The sequence below is a fragment of a genome (assembly GCF_019968955.1).
Source record: "MAG: Porospora cf. gigantea A chromosome Unknown PgA_NODE_640_length_13227_cov_335.382, whole genome shotgun sequence".
In the NCBI taxonomy this organism is placed as follows: Eukaryota; Apicomplexa; class Conoidasida; order Eugregarinorida; family Porosporidae; genus Porospora; species Porospora cf. gigantea A.
Window position 1 is genome coordinate 61 of NW_027151810.1, and position 13,167 is coordinate 13,227.

The 13,167-nt window shown below is 54.1% G+C and overlaps 6 protein-coding genes across 7 annotated transcripts; 2 read left to right on the forward strand and 4 right to left on the reverse strand.

Moving 5' to 3' along the window:
• Positions 1-250: 250 nt before the first annotated feature.
• On the reverse strand, positions 251-922 carry KVP18_001309 (uncharacterized protein; the record flags this gene model as incomplete). Its single annotated transcript, XM_067951200.1, has 1 exon — positions 251-922. One exon carries the CDS (start codon positions 920-922, stop codon positions 251-253), a length of 672 nt encoding a protein of 223 aa, XP_067807201.1.
• Positions 923-1,397: 475 nt separating this feature from the next.
• Positions 1,398-2,261, reverse strand: KVP18_001306 (uncharacterized protein; the record flags this gene model as incomplete). Of its 2 annotated transcripts, XM_067951197.1 has the most annotated exons (3): positions 1,398-1,620; positions 1,649-2,202; positions 2,232-2,261. In XM_067951197.1, the coding sequence occupies 3 exons, from the start codon at positions 2,259-2,261 to the stop codon at positions 1,398-1,400; spliced, it is 807 nt and encodes a 268-aa protein (XP_067807198.1). The 2 variants fall into 2 exon arrangements, with proteins under 2 accessions (XP_067807198.1, XP_067807197.1); XM_067951196.1 differs by lacking the exon at positions 2,232-2,261 and having other exon boundaries at positions 1,398-1,679.
• A 42-nt stretch (positions 2,262-2,303) lies between these two features.
• On the reverse strand, positions 2,304-5,204 carry KVP18_001311 (uncharacterized protein; the record flags this gene model as incomplete). The annotated part of the gene is made up of 2 exons (XM_067951202.1): positions 2,304-4,715; positions 4,758-5,204. The coding sequence occupies 2 exons, from the start codon at positions 5,202-5,204 to the stop codon at positions 2,304-2,306; spliced, it is 2,859 nt and encodes a 952-aa protein (XP_067807203.1).
• A 34-nt stretch (positions 5,205-5,238) lies between these two features.
• Positions 5,239-7,800, reverse strand: KVP18_001307 (uncharacterized protein; the record flags this gene model as incomplete). The annotated part of the gene is made up of 1 exon (XM_067951198.1): positions 5,239-7,800. The coding sequence occupies one exon, from the start codon at positions 7,798-7,800 to the stop codon at positions 5,239-5,241; it is 2,562 nt and encodes an 853-aa protein (XP_067807199.1).
• Positions 7,801-8,030: 230 nt separating this feature from the next.
• On the forward strand, positions 8,031-9,926 carry KVP18_001308 (uncharacterized protein; the record flags this gene model as incomplete). The annotated part of the gene is made up of 1 exon (XM_067951199.1): positions 8,031-9,926. One exon carries the CDS (start codon positions 8,031-8,033, stop codon positions 9,924-9,926), a length of 1,896 nt encoding a protein of 631 aa, XP_067807200.1.
• A 30-nt stretch (positions 9,927-9,956) lies between these two features.
• On the forward strand, positions 9,957-13,154 carry KVP18_001310 (uncharacterized protein; the record flags this gene model as incomplete). Its single annotated transcript, XM_067951201.1, has 1 exon — positions 9,957-13,154. The coding sequence occupies one exon, from the start codon at positions 9,957-9,959 to the stop codon at positions 13,152-13,154; it is 3,198 nt and encodes a 1,065-aa protein (XP_067807202.1).
• Positions 13,155-13,167: the final 13 nt, after the last annotated feature.

Consider the following 13,167-nt stretch of genomic DNA (forward strand, 5'->3'; position numbering starts at 1 on the left):
AAGGAACGTGTTGTGAGCATCCGCATCCTCGAGAAGCTACCGCAGAAAGCTCCTCTGACGATACATCTCACGGAACCCTCGACCGAGGACGGACTTTGAAATAGTGCTAGATTAAACATTCTCATCACACACGAACCTATTGAAACACTGTCTGCCATGATTAAACCCCAAAATCACCCTACAGTACTCCCCGTCTCTGGTCTCGTTGAGAGTTCAGATAGAATCTGGTGTTTTCAATTTCACCATCGTGTCATCGCGAAACTAGAGCTTTCGGTTCTTCGTTCAACCACCAATTGGCGAACTCCGGTTGAAGAGGGTCAACGTTGACTAGCGTCTCATCCAAACTCTGGTCGGCAAGTTCTACTTGAACGTTGAACCGGCTTCGCCCATGTGATATGGGCCATCGTCTCAATTTCAAGTACATGCTCATGAGCTCGCGTAGCTTTGAGTCTTCAGTTGTGGGTTGCCCAGCGCAGTGTCGCAGAAGTCCATCCGCTGGATGCGGAAAAAACGAACTGCGACGATCGGCTCGAGCGACGAGTTTTCGTGGTGGTTTCGTCAAGGCATCTTGACACCTGGTGTTTACTGCATCTTCAATCATGAAGAGATCCACGCGCTCTCGGTCGGCATCTATACCATCAGATTGCTTCCAGTAACGGAGTGTGTATGAATCTGCTCCAGTTTGGCCCATCTCGAGGCAATCCTGAGACATGGCTCTGTGTGGCAAGTCGAGCCATATCGTGCGTGTTCCGTCCATTGGGTGGTTTGCGCCATCAGTATGCAACACAACACCACAGGCCCATTCCTTCCAGTGGAGATATGCCATCTCCGCTGGCTTCAGACCTGGCTTGACATAAAACATTCGTTGGTCGTTGGCTGAGTGAAGCCCCACAAGAAACAAGCCGTTAACTACTGGTGACATGCTTGAAGGGACGTAGTCCGGCGCTCGTTGCGATGAGTGGTATCTGGGATGTGGATGTGGCCTAAGCATATTCGAGATTCTCGCACGTGACAAATCATGTCACTCGGATCGTTCATGAGCGGGCTACCATGGGAAAGCGCATCGTTTCTCCTGGCTGTTGGCGTGTCAATTGTGCTCTTAATGGGACTCGCCTGTGTGGCTGGCTGCGGCTTGCATAAAAAATATCGCAGGTGCAAAGCCTCTGGATCTCAAGAACGAGACGCTCTCGCTTAAAACGAAAGAACCGAGGTAACAAACCCTGGTTGGCACGGATGAGAAGAGGTTACTGCATTCAAGAATCGTGTTCGTCCAGTGTATCGCACATACAACCCAGTCACTCCGCTGAGTGGAAAGATTACTGCATTCAAGAATCGTGTTCGTCCAGTGTATCGCACATACAAACCCAGTCACTCCGCTGAGTGTATCGCACATACAATCACTCCGCTGAGTGGTAAAAATACGTCAACGGATACCACTGTGTCGTCTGTGATGGATGCGAGTCCACGTCGTAGATGTCCATCACCAACTGGGCCGCCCCAGGACCAGCAGCAGGACTCGGGACGCTGCCCATCATGGACTTCAGCACGGGATTCTCCTCGACCATAACGTGGAGACTCTCGTGGGGGTAGATGAACGATTCGCCCAGGTTCGTGCGTTTGCTGCGTAATATCTGATCTCGGGCCCCACTGTTTTCGGTTGGGCTTCCTGCCAGCAGCATCTCGGACGCCCGGGTCCACGGTGGTCGTAGGTGTGTGAGTGAATGGAGCGTGGTGGGTCCCGAAACCCGAGGGATAGCTAGCTACCTGGGGCAACTGCGTATGTTTGGGGTGTGTGGGGCGCCCTGAGAACGGTGCGTCTCCAGACCTCACAGTGCTCGCGGTAGCTGGGGATTGGTATGGCACCAGTTGATGCATGCCTAGTTGTCGCATGCTCGTGTACGACAGCTCTGGCTCCACTGTTCGTGACATCACAGAACTGTGCAGATCCGGCTCCTTGAATGCGACGGGCAGAGGATGAGTGCCACTCCTGGCAAGAGCTATGAGGGGTGACGGTTGAAGACTGGCAGTGGTCGCCCCGTTCGTACTTAGTGGGAGGTACTGACAACTTGGACCTAGTGAAGCTTGAAGACTGGCAGTGGTCGCCCCGTTCGTACCTAGTGGGAGGTACTGACGACTTGCACCTAGTGACCTATCCAGGCTGCGAGACATGACTGCATGCTCCGGAATACTTCTCAGGCTTTCCTGCTTGTGAAGCCTTCACAGGTCCTCACTCGTTCGCGTAAAACTTTTTGAGCTTGCATCGAAATGAGTTATTGTGAAATTGTGAGTCAGTTGCGTGCGAACTAAAACTTTTGGCGACCCTTCGTGGCTGTTTCCCAGCCGTCCTGAGTAACCGGAGCGGGGTCTTGGGCTTTTCTGGCTGCAGTTGGTCGGGAGTTAGCAGCAGATCCACGTTGGAAGGTTAAGTTATCGTCGGGACGCCGGCGTTCGAAGTCACCACGTCGGAAATCTGCAGTGCCGGCGCCTCTCTCGGGGCCACCTCTCTCAGGGAAGCCACCTCTCTCAGGGTAGCCACCTCTCTCAGGGAAGCCACCTCTCTCAGGGAAGCCACCTCTCTCAGGCACGCCACCTCTCTCAGGGAAGCCACCTCTATCCCGGCGAGCGAAGTCTCGTCGCTCATCGTCACCGCTAGGCTGCACTATACCCGCCATCTGCTGCATCTTCCGCACGTCCTCTTCTTGTCGACGCTGTTCTTCTGCGGCACGCCTCTCTTCCATATTTTTCCGTTCAGATTCGGCCTGAGCCTGTTTGGCCCGTGCGACCCGCTCTGCCCTCAATGTCGCAATGACAGTAGGCCTCTGCTTCTCACGAATTCGAGCGAGCTCTTCTGCCTTGCACGCCTCCAACTGCTTCACAAGGCCATCCCAGTGAGGCAACACCGTGGTCTCCAAGCACTGCGCTCGGACTCGTTTGCGTTCCAACTCAGAGGCCATCCGCTGCTCTAGCTCCCTTCCTATCTCCGCCTTCCGCTTTACATTTTCAGTCGCCTGCTGTCTAACGTACAACGCGTTCTTTTCCTGTAGGGCCCTCTCAGTGTAGTCAACTCTGCGTGCCTCCTCAGCACTGCGCTTCTTAATCTCAGCCACTTCTTTCTCCTTGGCGACTTCTTGCGACTTCAGAATATCCCCATGTGTGACTCCAGCCAATACATCTGTCTGGGTTACCATCGTCATCGGCTTCCCGCACAGGTAAAGTTTCCTCTCGCTCTTCTTGGCAAGCTCCTTCAGTTCCTCCACGATCATTTCACCGACGAGGGCGCGCGCCTTGTTGACCTCGTCCTTACGCATGGCACTTTCAAGGTTCGTCTGTGCTTCCCGACGCTTACGTGCCTCCTCCTCGTCCCGACGCTGAGTTTCCAGAGCTTCTTGCGCCTTTGCGGCCTTCTCGGCTTGCTTAAATGCCGCATCTTGTTTAATCCTTTGCGCCTTCAGAATCTCTCTGCGAACAGTGAGACGCACCTCCTCTGCTTGCTGCTTCTTCTCGAAGTCGTAGAAAATGCAGTTCCTCTCGGCACGCGAGGCACACTCAGCGTCTACGATGCGCATTGTCTTCCCCAGCGACGTTGCAAACTCTCGAAGTTTCCGGTTAAAACGTTCTTCTGGGCTCATAACCCTCTCTCCGAAGTAAATCACTCCCTGGGCGTAGTCGATCCGCATGTGCAGACTGCCCTTGGAAGTCAGCGTGACCACCAGCTTCTCGATGTCGTTCCAAGGAAGGAAGCTGGAGTTGCAGATTTTGGACCCACTGAAATAATCTAGGGTCATGCACGTGTATACCTTCTCGATATGAAGCATCAGTTTGAAGAAGACGTTGTACTTGATGTGGGACGCATACTGGAGGAGGGCCTGAGGATCGTCGTACTCGGAGATAGTGTCGAGAATGGCCTCAACATCGTGACAGATGCGAAGGGAAGTCACATCGGCTTGCAGGCTGCGAAACAGGTCTGCGACAGCAGGCGATGCGACTTCGATAACTCCGTACGCCTCAACGAGGTCGAGGAGATGCTGTCGGTCCACTAACACAGAGTTATGCCCCAGCAGCTCAGCCAACTTCTTGTGGTTGGCGAACTGGTGAGCATCCGGCGTCCGACCTGAATCACTAAGGGGCACAGAGAGAATAGCCAGGACAGTCCGGTCAGCCATGCGTGCGCGGTCTGCAAACTGTTGCTTCTGACGGTACCTAGAGTGTTCCAAAGAGCGGTACTGCGCGAGGGCATGAGCCAGCAGTAACCCGTTTTTAAAAAAAACGTCTCCCGCATGACGGTAGAACCGATCAGTGAGCATGAGAAGGTTCGACCGGCGAGTAATCTCCTTGCTAGCAACACACTTGGCCAGCAGATCATGCAAACCCAGACTTGTGATGTCATCCATCGTTTCGTATGCCACCTGCCACATGCCCAATTCGCAGGCAGCCTTCAGCTGGCCAATGCGGGTTTCCAAGTGGAGATCGGGGAGCAGCAGGGGTTCTAGTTCGAATCGCGACTGGGCTTTGGAGGCTGCGCACTGCTTCAGGAAGCTGTAGTGGTGCCTGAGGATGTCACACAGCCGGCGGAATTCCTGGCGGCGAGTGTGAGCCACACAAAAGTCAAAAGCGTGAGACGCGGTCTCATGATACAGCCGCTCTAGCTTCGGTGAAATTCGGACGAGTTCGAGAATGGCCTTGTAGACCTCCCAGTTCAACCAGAGGGTAGATTGCTGAAAAATGTGAGCGGGAGTGGTCTAAGGACCTCAACCTACCACTTCCTTAGCGGCCTCTGATCGCACCTCCAGACCGAGCGCGGCCATCATCAGAGCCTCAGGACTCTGTGTCGCCTCCAAGTCATCCTCGATTTCTTCAGCCTTCAGTTGGTTCTTGAACTGTGTGCACGCTTCCGGCAGGATATTCTCAGCCGCATCACGGAAGTCCAACAGGACCCGTCCCAACGCGCTGACGTTGTTGAGCATGGTGACGGACCGGTACAGGTGTAGCCCCTCCCTCGCAATCTTGAGCTCTTTCAACTGAAGACAGAGCTTCAAGAACAGGCCAACCACAGACTCCTGAACCAGAGGCTCCACAGCGAACTGCCGAAATTTCCTGTTGCGAATCGTCGATTGGAGAACAAGTAACGCGTCGTGCGGTAAACCGCTGCCTATGTAGTCCTGTGCCCGCCTCAAGGCGTTCTCCGGTTTCAATGACGACTGCATCGGCGAGAAATGCTGTTTTTTCACTCAACCCATGCTACAACTCATTCTTTAGATCATCCGATTTTTCTGCTGTGTCTTCAGACGCTGTCTCTGGGCGTTCAGCGTGGGGATCAGACTGCAGAAGCTGCTTCAAACTGCTCTTCAGTTGAACAAACTTGTTACGTACCTCTTGAACTGAAAAAAGGGGTTCATCAGTAGCCTTGAGAAGCTTCTGTTCGTCCCAGATTGTCTGGAACCACGATTGGAACTCCTCCACATTCGTCAGCGTTTTCTTGAAGAGGGCCTTGTCACAGAATGGGTTGTTCTCCCCATAGATAGTGACTTTAGCATGGAGCTTCTTGGTTTTGCGCGTGATCTCTGAAAACAAATGGGGTCGCTCCTCGAACTCATTGGCCTTCCTCAGAACCAGGTCGACCTGCCCCTGAAGGGTTGCCCGCCTAGAAGTGAACTCAGACGGATTCAGCGACGAGGTTTTGGATAGCCAATCGGTTGCCTCATTCACCAGCAACGACATACTACTCCGCTCCTCCAGAGAGAGAATGGCACGAACGGAATCGGACTGTAGCCGGTCTCGCAGCTCGTACAAGTAACTTTCGTAGTCGTTGCGGTTCTTCTGGATGTCGAAAATGGCAGTGTCCTCATCATCGAGACGCTTCAGCGTTGACTTGGCCTTCGCAATGCCCTCGGAGTCGAGAGGCAATGGTCGGACGTAGTGAACCAAGAATGGAGCCTCGATCTCACGCGTGCGTCGGGTGACGCTCACCTTCTTTACTATCTTGTACTCAGGAGCGCCAGTGGTTGTGGTAGTCGTAGTCGTGCTGACATCCGACTCCAGATCAGATGGGACATCAGTGGTCTCCTCTGCCTCCGACGGAACCTCCGTTGGAGCCTCCGTTGAAACAGGTTTCCTCACCTTACGCTCGGTCAACTTGAATGTCTCCGTTTCCCACTGCACGACGATCTTTTGAATCTCAGGAATGCCCATCAGGCCTGTCTTGGCGTAGATAAAGACCTGTGGGGGTTTGGCCTCGCCGATTTGCGCCTTAGGATTCTGCTCCTTGTATAGCTCCAAATGCTGTTCGCGCGACTTGAGCCCCTTCTGCTGGACTTCCTTGGCCTGCTGTTTCACTTCTCTCAGGTCCGCAACGTACGTGTTCATCAGCAGGTCGTTTTCCTTTATCTCAATGACCAGGTCGTCAAAGTCCGCCTCAAGTCGCATTCGCTTGACGACGTTGGAAAGGGTGCCTCCTCGAGGTATAAGCTGCTTGGTTTTGGTTTGTTTCCCATCTTTCGTGGCGGTCATTGTGTAATTGAAGTAGGATGCGTCCCGGTAGAGGAGTTTCTTTACCCGGAAGACCTGAGAATAATTGGCGCCGTAGAGAAGAGCGCCCATCACAGTTGCCTCGTCGCCGTTGCAGTGCTGACCCAGAGAACCTTCACCAACCTCCTTAGAGATAGCCTCCAGCTCCTGAAGGATGCGGGGAACTCGCCAAGCACCTCCGATAACCTCAATCTCCTCGATTTGCTCCAGTTGCTTGCCTGCCGCCTCGAGTGCCAGGTCGATGGGTATCCGAAGGGCCTCAAGAACCCCGTGCTTCTCAAGAATGCCGTCTACCGTAGGTCGATCGAGATCAACGCGGAAGTTCTTGCCGTCGAATACGTTCTCGAGAAACACTGTAGTCTGTTTGTTTGCAGAGAGAATCTGCTTCTTGCCAAGAGCTTCTTTGGTGAGTCTCGACATCACCCTGGACATGCTTTCCTCGCTCACGATCACGCTGTTCTGCTTCTGGAATTCATCGAGGAGATAACTCGCCAACACAGTGTCAACAAGTTTCCCTCCTTGAGTGCCAGTGGACTGTCCGCAACCCAGAACTGACACTGCGTTCAGAGCCCCGTTTGCTCCAGGGCCATACTCCACCACGCAAGCCTGAATGTGCTTCGCTCCTAGGTCATAGAAGAGCTTCAAGGCGGAAGACGAGTCTCGGTCCACGGCGTGAAACAACGCCGCTGCGGCCGGTTGGCTGATGAGGGCCTTCAGGTTCAGGCCCGCCACTGCCGCAGCATCCACGACGGCCTGTCGCCGCCGCATGGAGTAGTTCACGGGAACAGCCACAACCAATTCTAGGTCTGAGAAGGTTAGCGGAATCGAGTCTGGGTTGGGAACTCTGTGCCGAATCGCGGTGGCGGCCAGCTTCTTCGCGAGTGCCAAATACATGGCCAAATACTCCTCGCCGGCCAAGTCCAATCCCTCCCGAACCTGAATCTTCGTGACGCCCCTCTCATCGTCGTGTGTGAAGGTATAGCCATGGAAGTCCTCTGCTAAGCCGGCATCCGACGCAACGATGTCATTGAGGTATGAAAAAACTAGGTGAGGAGTCCGTGTCTCCCTCATCAATGCGTTACTTCCATACTCCCTCTGAGGTTCGGAAAAGGAGACAGCTGTGGGGGTCTTTCTCTTGGACTGCATGTCGAGCACCATTTCGAATGGGTAACCTGGCATTGCGATAGAAATCTTCATGAAGGCGTTACCGATGTCAACCCCGATCAGTGACCCCAGGGCCGTTTTCACTACCAGCAGTAACGCCAAGCAACGCATTGTTTCGAAAATATTCAATTGTTTTCATAGGCCGCCCATTTCCTTGGTCTGTCTCTAGGGCGCGATCGTTCATACTCTACCTCTTGATCTTGTGCGGTGTCTGAGTCTTCGGTGTCCGAAACCAAAATAGGTTGTTTACCCACGTGATTCATCGCTGCGTGAGTCATGATAGATGAAATCCAAACTACTGACCATCGTCTCATCCTGCGTTTTGCCGAATTCAATCACGGATGGTGAAGTTGTTTGAAGTACTCTCTGCTGACCACTCGTACGAGCTCATCCTGGCACTCGTATACCTGGCATTGGCGGGTCTCTCTTGCCATAGAGTCATGCCCACCCTTCGCCGTTGGAAAGGGACGTTGTTGAGGTCGGGCCCGCCCTCAGACAATATGATCTTCTGGGAAGAGCATATGGCTCCGTCGACCCAACAGCAAGATGCTACCATCCTCTCGCAGCCATCATTACTGGTGCTCCTCCTGACCACGGCCGCCAGTGTGATGAGGGCGCTCTTTTTAGTTCTCGACCTCTTCGGAATGCTTTCCGAACCGTTGAGGGAAGCCGTTGCCTTTGTGTGCACTGTCCTCTTTGACGCTGTTCTGGTGATCGTGTCGCTGGTGGTGGGTGTCGTCTTTCTCCGCACGCGGTCTTTGGTTGGCGTCGACGTTGAAACGGCCTCCGTAGCGGTTTCCCTGATCGAAAACGGGAGAGAGACACCCGAACGCGGCGGAGTTTTGAAAGTGACTGTTTTGGTGATCGCCGGCTTGGTGCTGGTCACACAGCTGGTCACGGCCGTCCTCGTGGTCTGTGGGGTATTTCCCCTGTATCAAGCTACCCGAATCGAATCTTCTCTTTCACTTCTGGTGACGCTCTTAGGCGGATGTCTGGTCATCCTCACCTCCACATGGCTGGGTCACCGGGCGATCTCTCGGCTCACCTCCTCGAGGCTAGAGATCCACCATCCTCACAGTATCAGCACCCTCCGCTTGTCAAAGGCAAGTGTTGTTGCGTCCCTGTGGATGATGGGACGTTGCGTACACAACTTCCTGGCTCTTGGTCAATGGCAGGTAGGACCGCTGTGGGCCCAACCGGTGCAAATCATGCTGAGCGAGATCGTACCTCTGTTGGCTGTGCTGGATCTGGGGTACCTAGTAGCTATTGACGTTCCTCTCGAGAGACCCGATGCAGCCCGACCCGGCTTCGCATTGTACATCCCGGGCTCTCCCTCTGAGATTCCAAACGGCATTGTGCAGTGCAACCCCGGTCCCTTGAAGAAACTGCTGGAGGTCACACTGCAGTCTCCAGTGAACTCGTACTTCCTCAATGCCATGGGCGTCGAGAACGCATCGACATTCTATGCCTGGCGTTGGCTAGTAGACCTAGGCGTCGGCACTTGGTTGGAAGAGGAGTTCATGCACCATTTGAGGCATGTGGAACGTGTTTGCATCGCTTTCTTACGACGGGTAGACCATGAAGCCCTGCCATTTCTGCCGCCCGTTGGTTTCTGCATCGAGAATGGGGCGACCTTCTACCTCCTGTTCCCGCATGTAGGAAATTTACTTTCGTATACGGATTACCTCCACAAATGCATCACGCCGGAAACTCCTCTGGAGGTGAAGATCAGTCTACTGAGGAACTTGATTTCCACAATGGTCAACCTGCATGGCTTGGACCAGAACGCAGGAAAGAACTCTAGGAAGTTCCACCACGGGCTGCTAGACCCGGACACTACTGTTGGCGTGGTTGCTGACCAAGTGCTATTCGTGGACGCCGCGGTAACGAAGTCGCTCGTGACTCTACTGCGTCACGGAGTGCACGAGGACCTACGAGGCGTCTACAGTGCTCCCGAAGTCCTCGCGGGGATCACGACGGCCCCCTTTGCTGCAACGGACATATACTTCTTCTCGCTGATCGCCAAACAGGTGCTATCTGGGGACCTATCCAGCCCATTCCCTATGTCTGACGTTAACGAGCTTACCGCGACGATTTACGACTTGAGACAGAGACCACCACTACCCCCTTCACTGGACCCGAAATTAGCACTTCTGCTGAAATCGTGTTGGGCGCCAGAACCTCAAAATAGGCCGCCCGCTCACATTGTGGAGCACATTCTTGACACTGTGTTATGACAAACTTCTTTAAATCGCGAATTCCTGCTGATGGCGGGTTACGACAACGGCCTGACATACGACGACCAGGGTCACCTACCGCGCTTCGGCAGCAACACCCATCCAGACAGACGGCAGTCAAACTCCTCAGTCAAAGACGATGATCCTCGAGATAGGAGGTATGAAGGTAAGTACGATGAACCTCGGAGGCAGGAGCATCATTCCCAGCATCAATCTCGGCAATACCTCCACAAGTCGAAACAGCGAATCAACGGCATACTCGCCAACATAGGTGACAAACACGAAAGATATGGGAGGAACCTTAACCCAAAGGCCGTGCTCGAGAAGCACGTTAAGGATATGGAACAGTTCGTATGCGGTGACCCGGACCGTCCCTGTCTTCGAGAGGCAGTGGTCGACAAGCTGGTCGAGGTGGCATCGTTTATTCCTCATAAGAGTAGCCATTTGGCTGCGTTTATGGGCTACATGGTCCACCACCGCACCCGACTCCAGGAAGGGGAACCCGAAGACCCACGACACGACGTCGTAAAGGACGAAACAAAGCAGGAGACCACGGGCGATGGCCATCGAAGTCTTAGGCGGTTGGAATTCCACGCTTTCGGAGTCGAGGTGGTCGCGAAACTTCATTCCGAACTCGCGAACACATTCGAAGTGGCCGAAAACCCCAGCATAGCCTTCTGGCGCGCAGTTAACCTGCTGCGGTTCGCCGCGGATCTTGTCAACGTTGGCGTCGTGACGCTGCAGTCCTTCATCACCTGCCTACGCTCGCTTGCTGAAATGGCCGTCGCTAATCGGTGTGATCTAGCGGACAGTGCGTCAGATGCGTGTCTCCTCGCTGTGATGCTCGCCGTTGTCGTCCTGGATGCGGAACCTGCGAAGCACATCAGCTCTGATCTCCATGACTTGGCTGCAGTTATTAATGAGTACGCTGCGACAAGGAAGAGCTCCGACCTTGACTTGTTCTGCTCAGGCCAATCAGCTTCACCAGCGAACGAAGACTACTTCAACCAGTGTCGGAGGTTGTTTCACTATATGTGCACCTCTAAGTGGCGGTGTCGCTCCGTGATCAAGACCCATAGTCTCGGGTCTGTTGCTGATGACATTCGGCCCCATAGAAACAGCAGAATCCACGCGCTGCCGGCCTTCGAGCTTAGATGGCACTTGGTGCGGACTACTCTGTCAGAGGTGGTGTTTACGGAGACTCTGAAGATGTCGGAGAAAGACATGCTAGACTGCGACCTGGGGCTATGGAAATCGTCGTTCTCTACGAGGAGGGTGACTGGCTCTCTGCTTGGGCTCGAGTATGCACGGAACTTATATCCTGACCGATATCTTTTCGAGGAGCACGAAGTATGGATGCTAGAGTCCCTGATTCTGTCCCTATTGTACTGCTTTCACGGAAACGCGAATATCACGGCGAAGAACTTGCTCCTAATTCAGTGCCAGCATGACCAGTTCGAGATCGTGCTCGCCGAGACACTGGTGTCAGAGCTGCTTCGCGTGCCCGTTTGCCACCTGGAGCGCGTCTACATTATCCAGGTCATACTGCATGTTGCCACCTTGCAGGGGTCAACTCAAGCGGTGTTCCAGACCTGCATTGACCGCTTGATTCTCAGGTGTCGCGAGATTGATGACCAGAGCGTCGATACGCTCTCTGTTTGGATAAGCCATTGGTGGGCGACGTTCTCGCAAGAGAGCGAGCCCTCTCCAGGCGGGACGGACTTCGAGCCGAGAACTTCGGTCATCAAGTCGTCTCCTTGGTTCACTCCAAGCGAGATGAAGTCAGACAAGAAGGATGAGAAGGCCAAACAAAATGCTTGCCCGGGGTTGGAGTTCGCGGGCTGCTCCTACATGGAGTCACTGATGAGAAATACCATTGAAAGATTTGCGGCTCTGATGACTCGGGAGGTCGCGTTGCGCCGTCTGCCGACGTGCTTCCATCACGTCTTGACATGCCAGTGGCTCCCAACGTCCGTCTACCTGCCCTTGGAGCTGAATGAGCTGCGCGCTCTTAAGGATGCGGATGCCGTCGTAAAGGACGAGACCGACACGGAGTGTACTCGCATAGATTCATATGAGGCTGACTTCCTGATGCGGCTCCTGCGGCTGAACGTGAAGCCGGACAGCGTGGAGCGTATCCGAATCATCAACGCGGCTCGGGTGTTTTTGCAGCTCTTGCGCACCAGGGGAAAGCTCGCAGATCGCGTGAGCGACCAGGCGCTCGAGTCGGTGTTCGCCATCGTCAACGGTCGGGACGACTCCTTCTCCGTCAAACGGCAAAAGGTGGAACTGGCAGATGAGGTCGAGGACCCGCCAGTTGTGAAGCTAGATGACGATGCGCTCCTTGAGAAGGTAGCGGCAACCGCGGCTGACAGATTGACATTCGGCAGCCCTATCAACGAGGTCGAGATATTCCACATAGTCATGCAGGCGCTGCTAGTTGTGACCTCAAGGTCACTAACCCACTTTCGTCGTGGTCTGGACCTCTACGCCGATTTGATTGAAGACTACACTCTCAGACAGCAAATGGAAATTGGTCCTCTGCAAACAGGCCGTCAGGTCAGGTCTGCCCTGTGCACAATGGTCATCATGTTCTGGCGGTTCTGTCCTTCTAGAAGTTTTGTCTGGCTACGCGAGTTGCTGAGTAGATCGTTATTGTTCCACAGCGACGTAAAGGAGACGCTTCTGACTGTTGTGCGGGACGACGGGTTCGTTCTTCACGGTGTGGAGTGGCCTCACTCTGAGCTGCAGGCCATGCCTCAGGAATTGCCTGTTCATGTTGCACCCAACGGATACCTCTTCAGGTGTCTTCTGGCATACGTATTGAAGCGCTACCGGTATGGCCTGATTAAGGCCGCAGTTGATCTCAAAACGGCCGCAAGATGTCAGTCGGGCGAGATTCAGGAAGCGCAGAACGAGTACAATGAGAAGTCCCAGGAGTTTCAGGCAGTGATGGAAGAGCTCGTTGGGATGTTTGTTGAGAGGGGAATACAAGGAGGACCTAACGAGCCATTGAAGGTGGAGGACGATGCTGCAGCCTTCGTGGATAACAGCTCTCTGACGCAGCAGGCGCTGGTTATCACTCGACAACATCTGCCTTTGCTGAATCGGGAGAGACTCCAACGGACCCTGAACCTGCAGACCTACACATCAACGGCACTATCAAGGCTGCGGCGACTGCTGACGTGTGAAGTGACGATGCCCTTGACTGTGCCCACAGATGCATAAATTCTGAATTTCG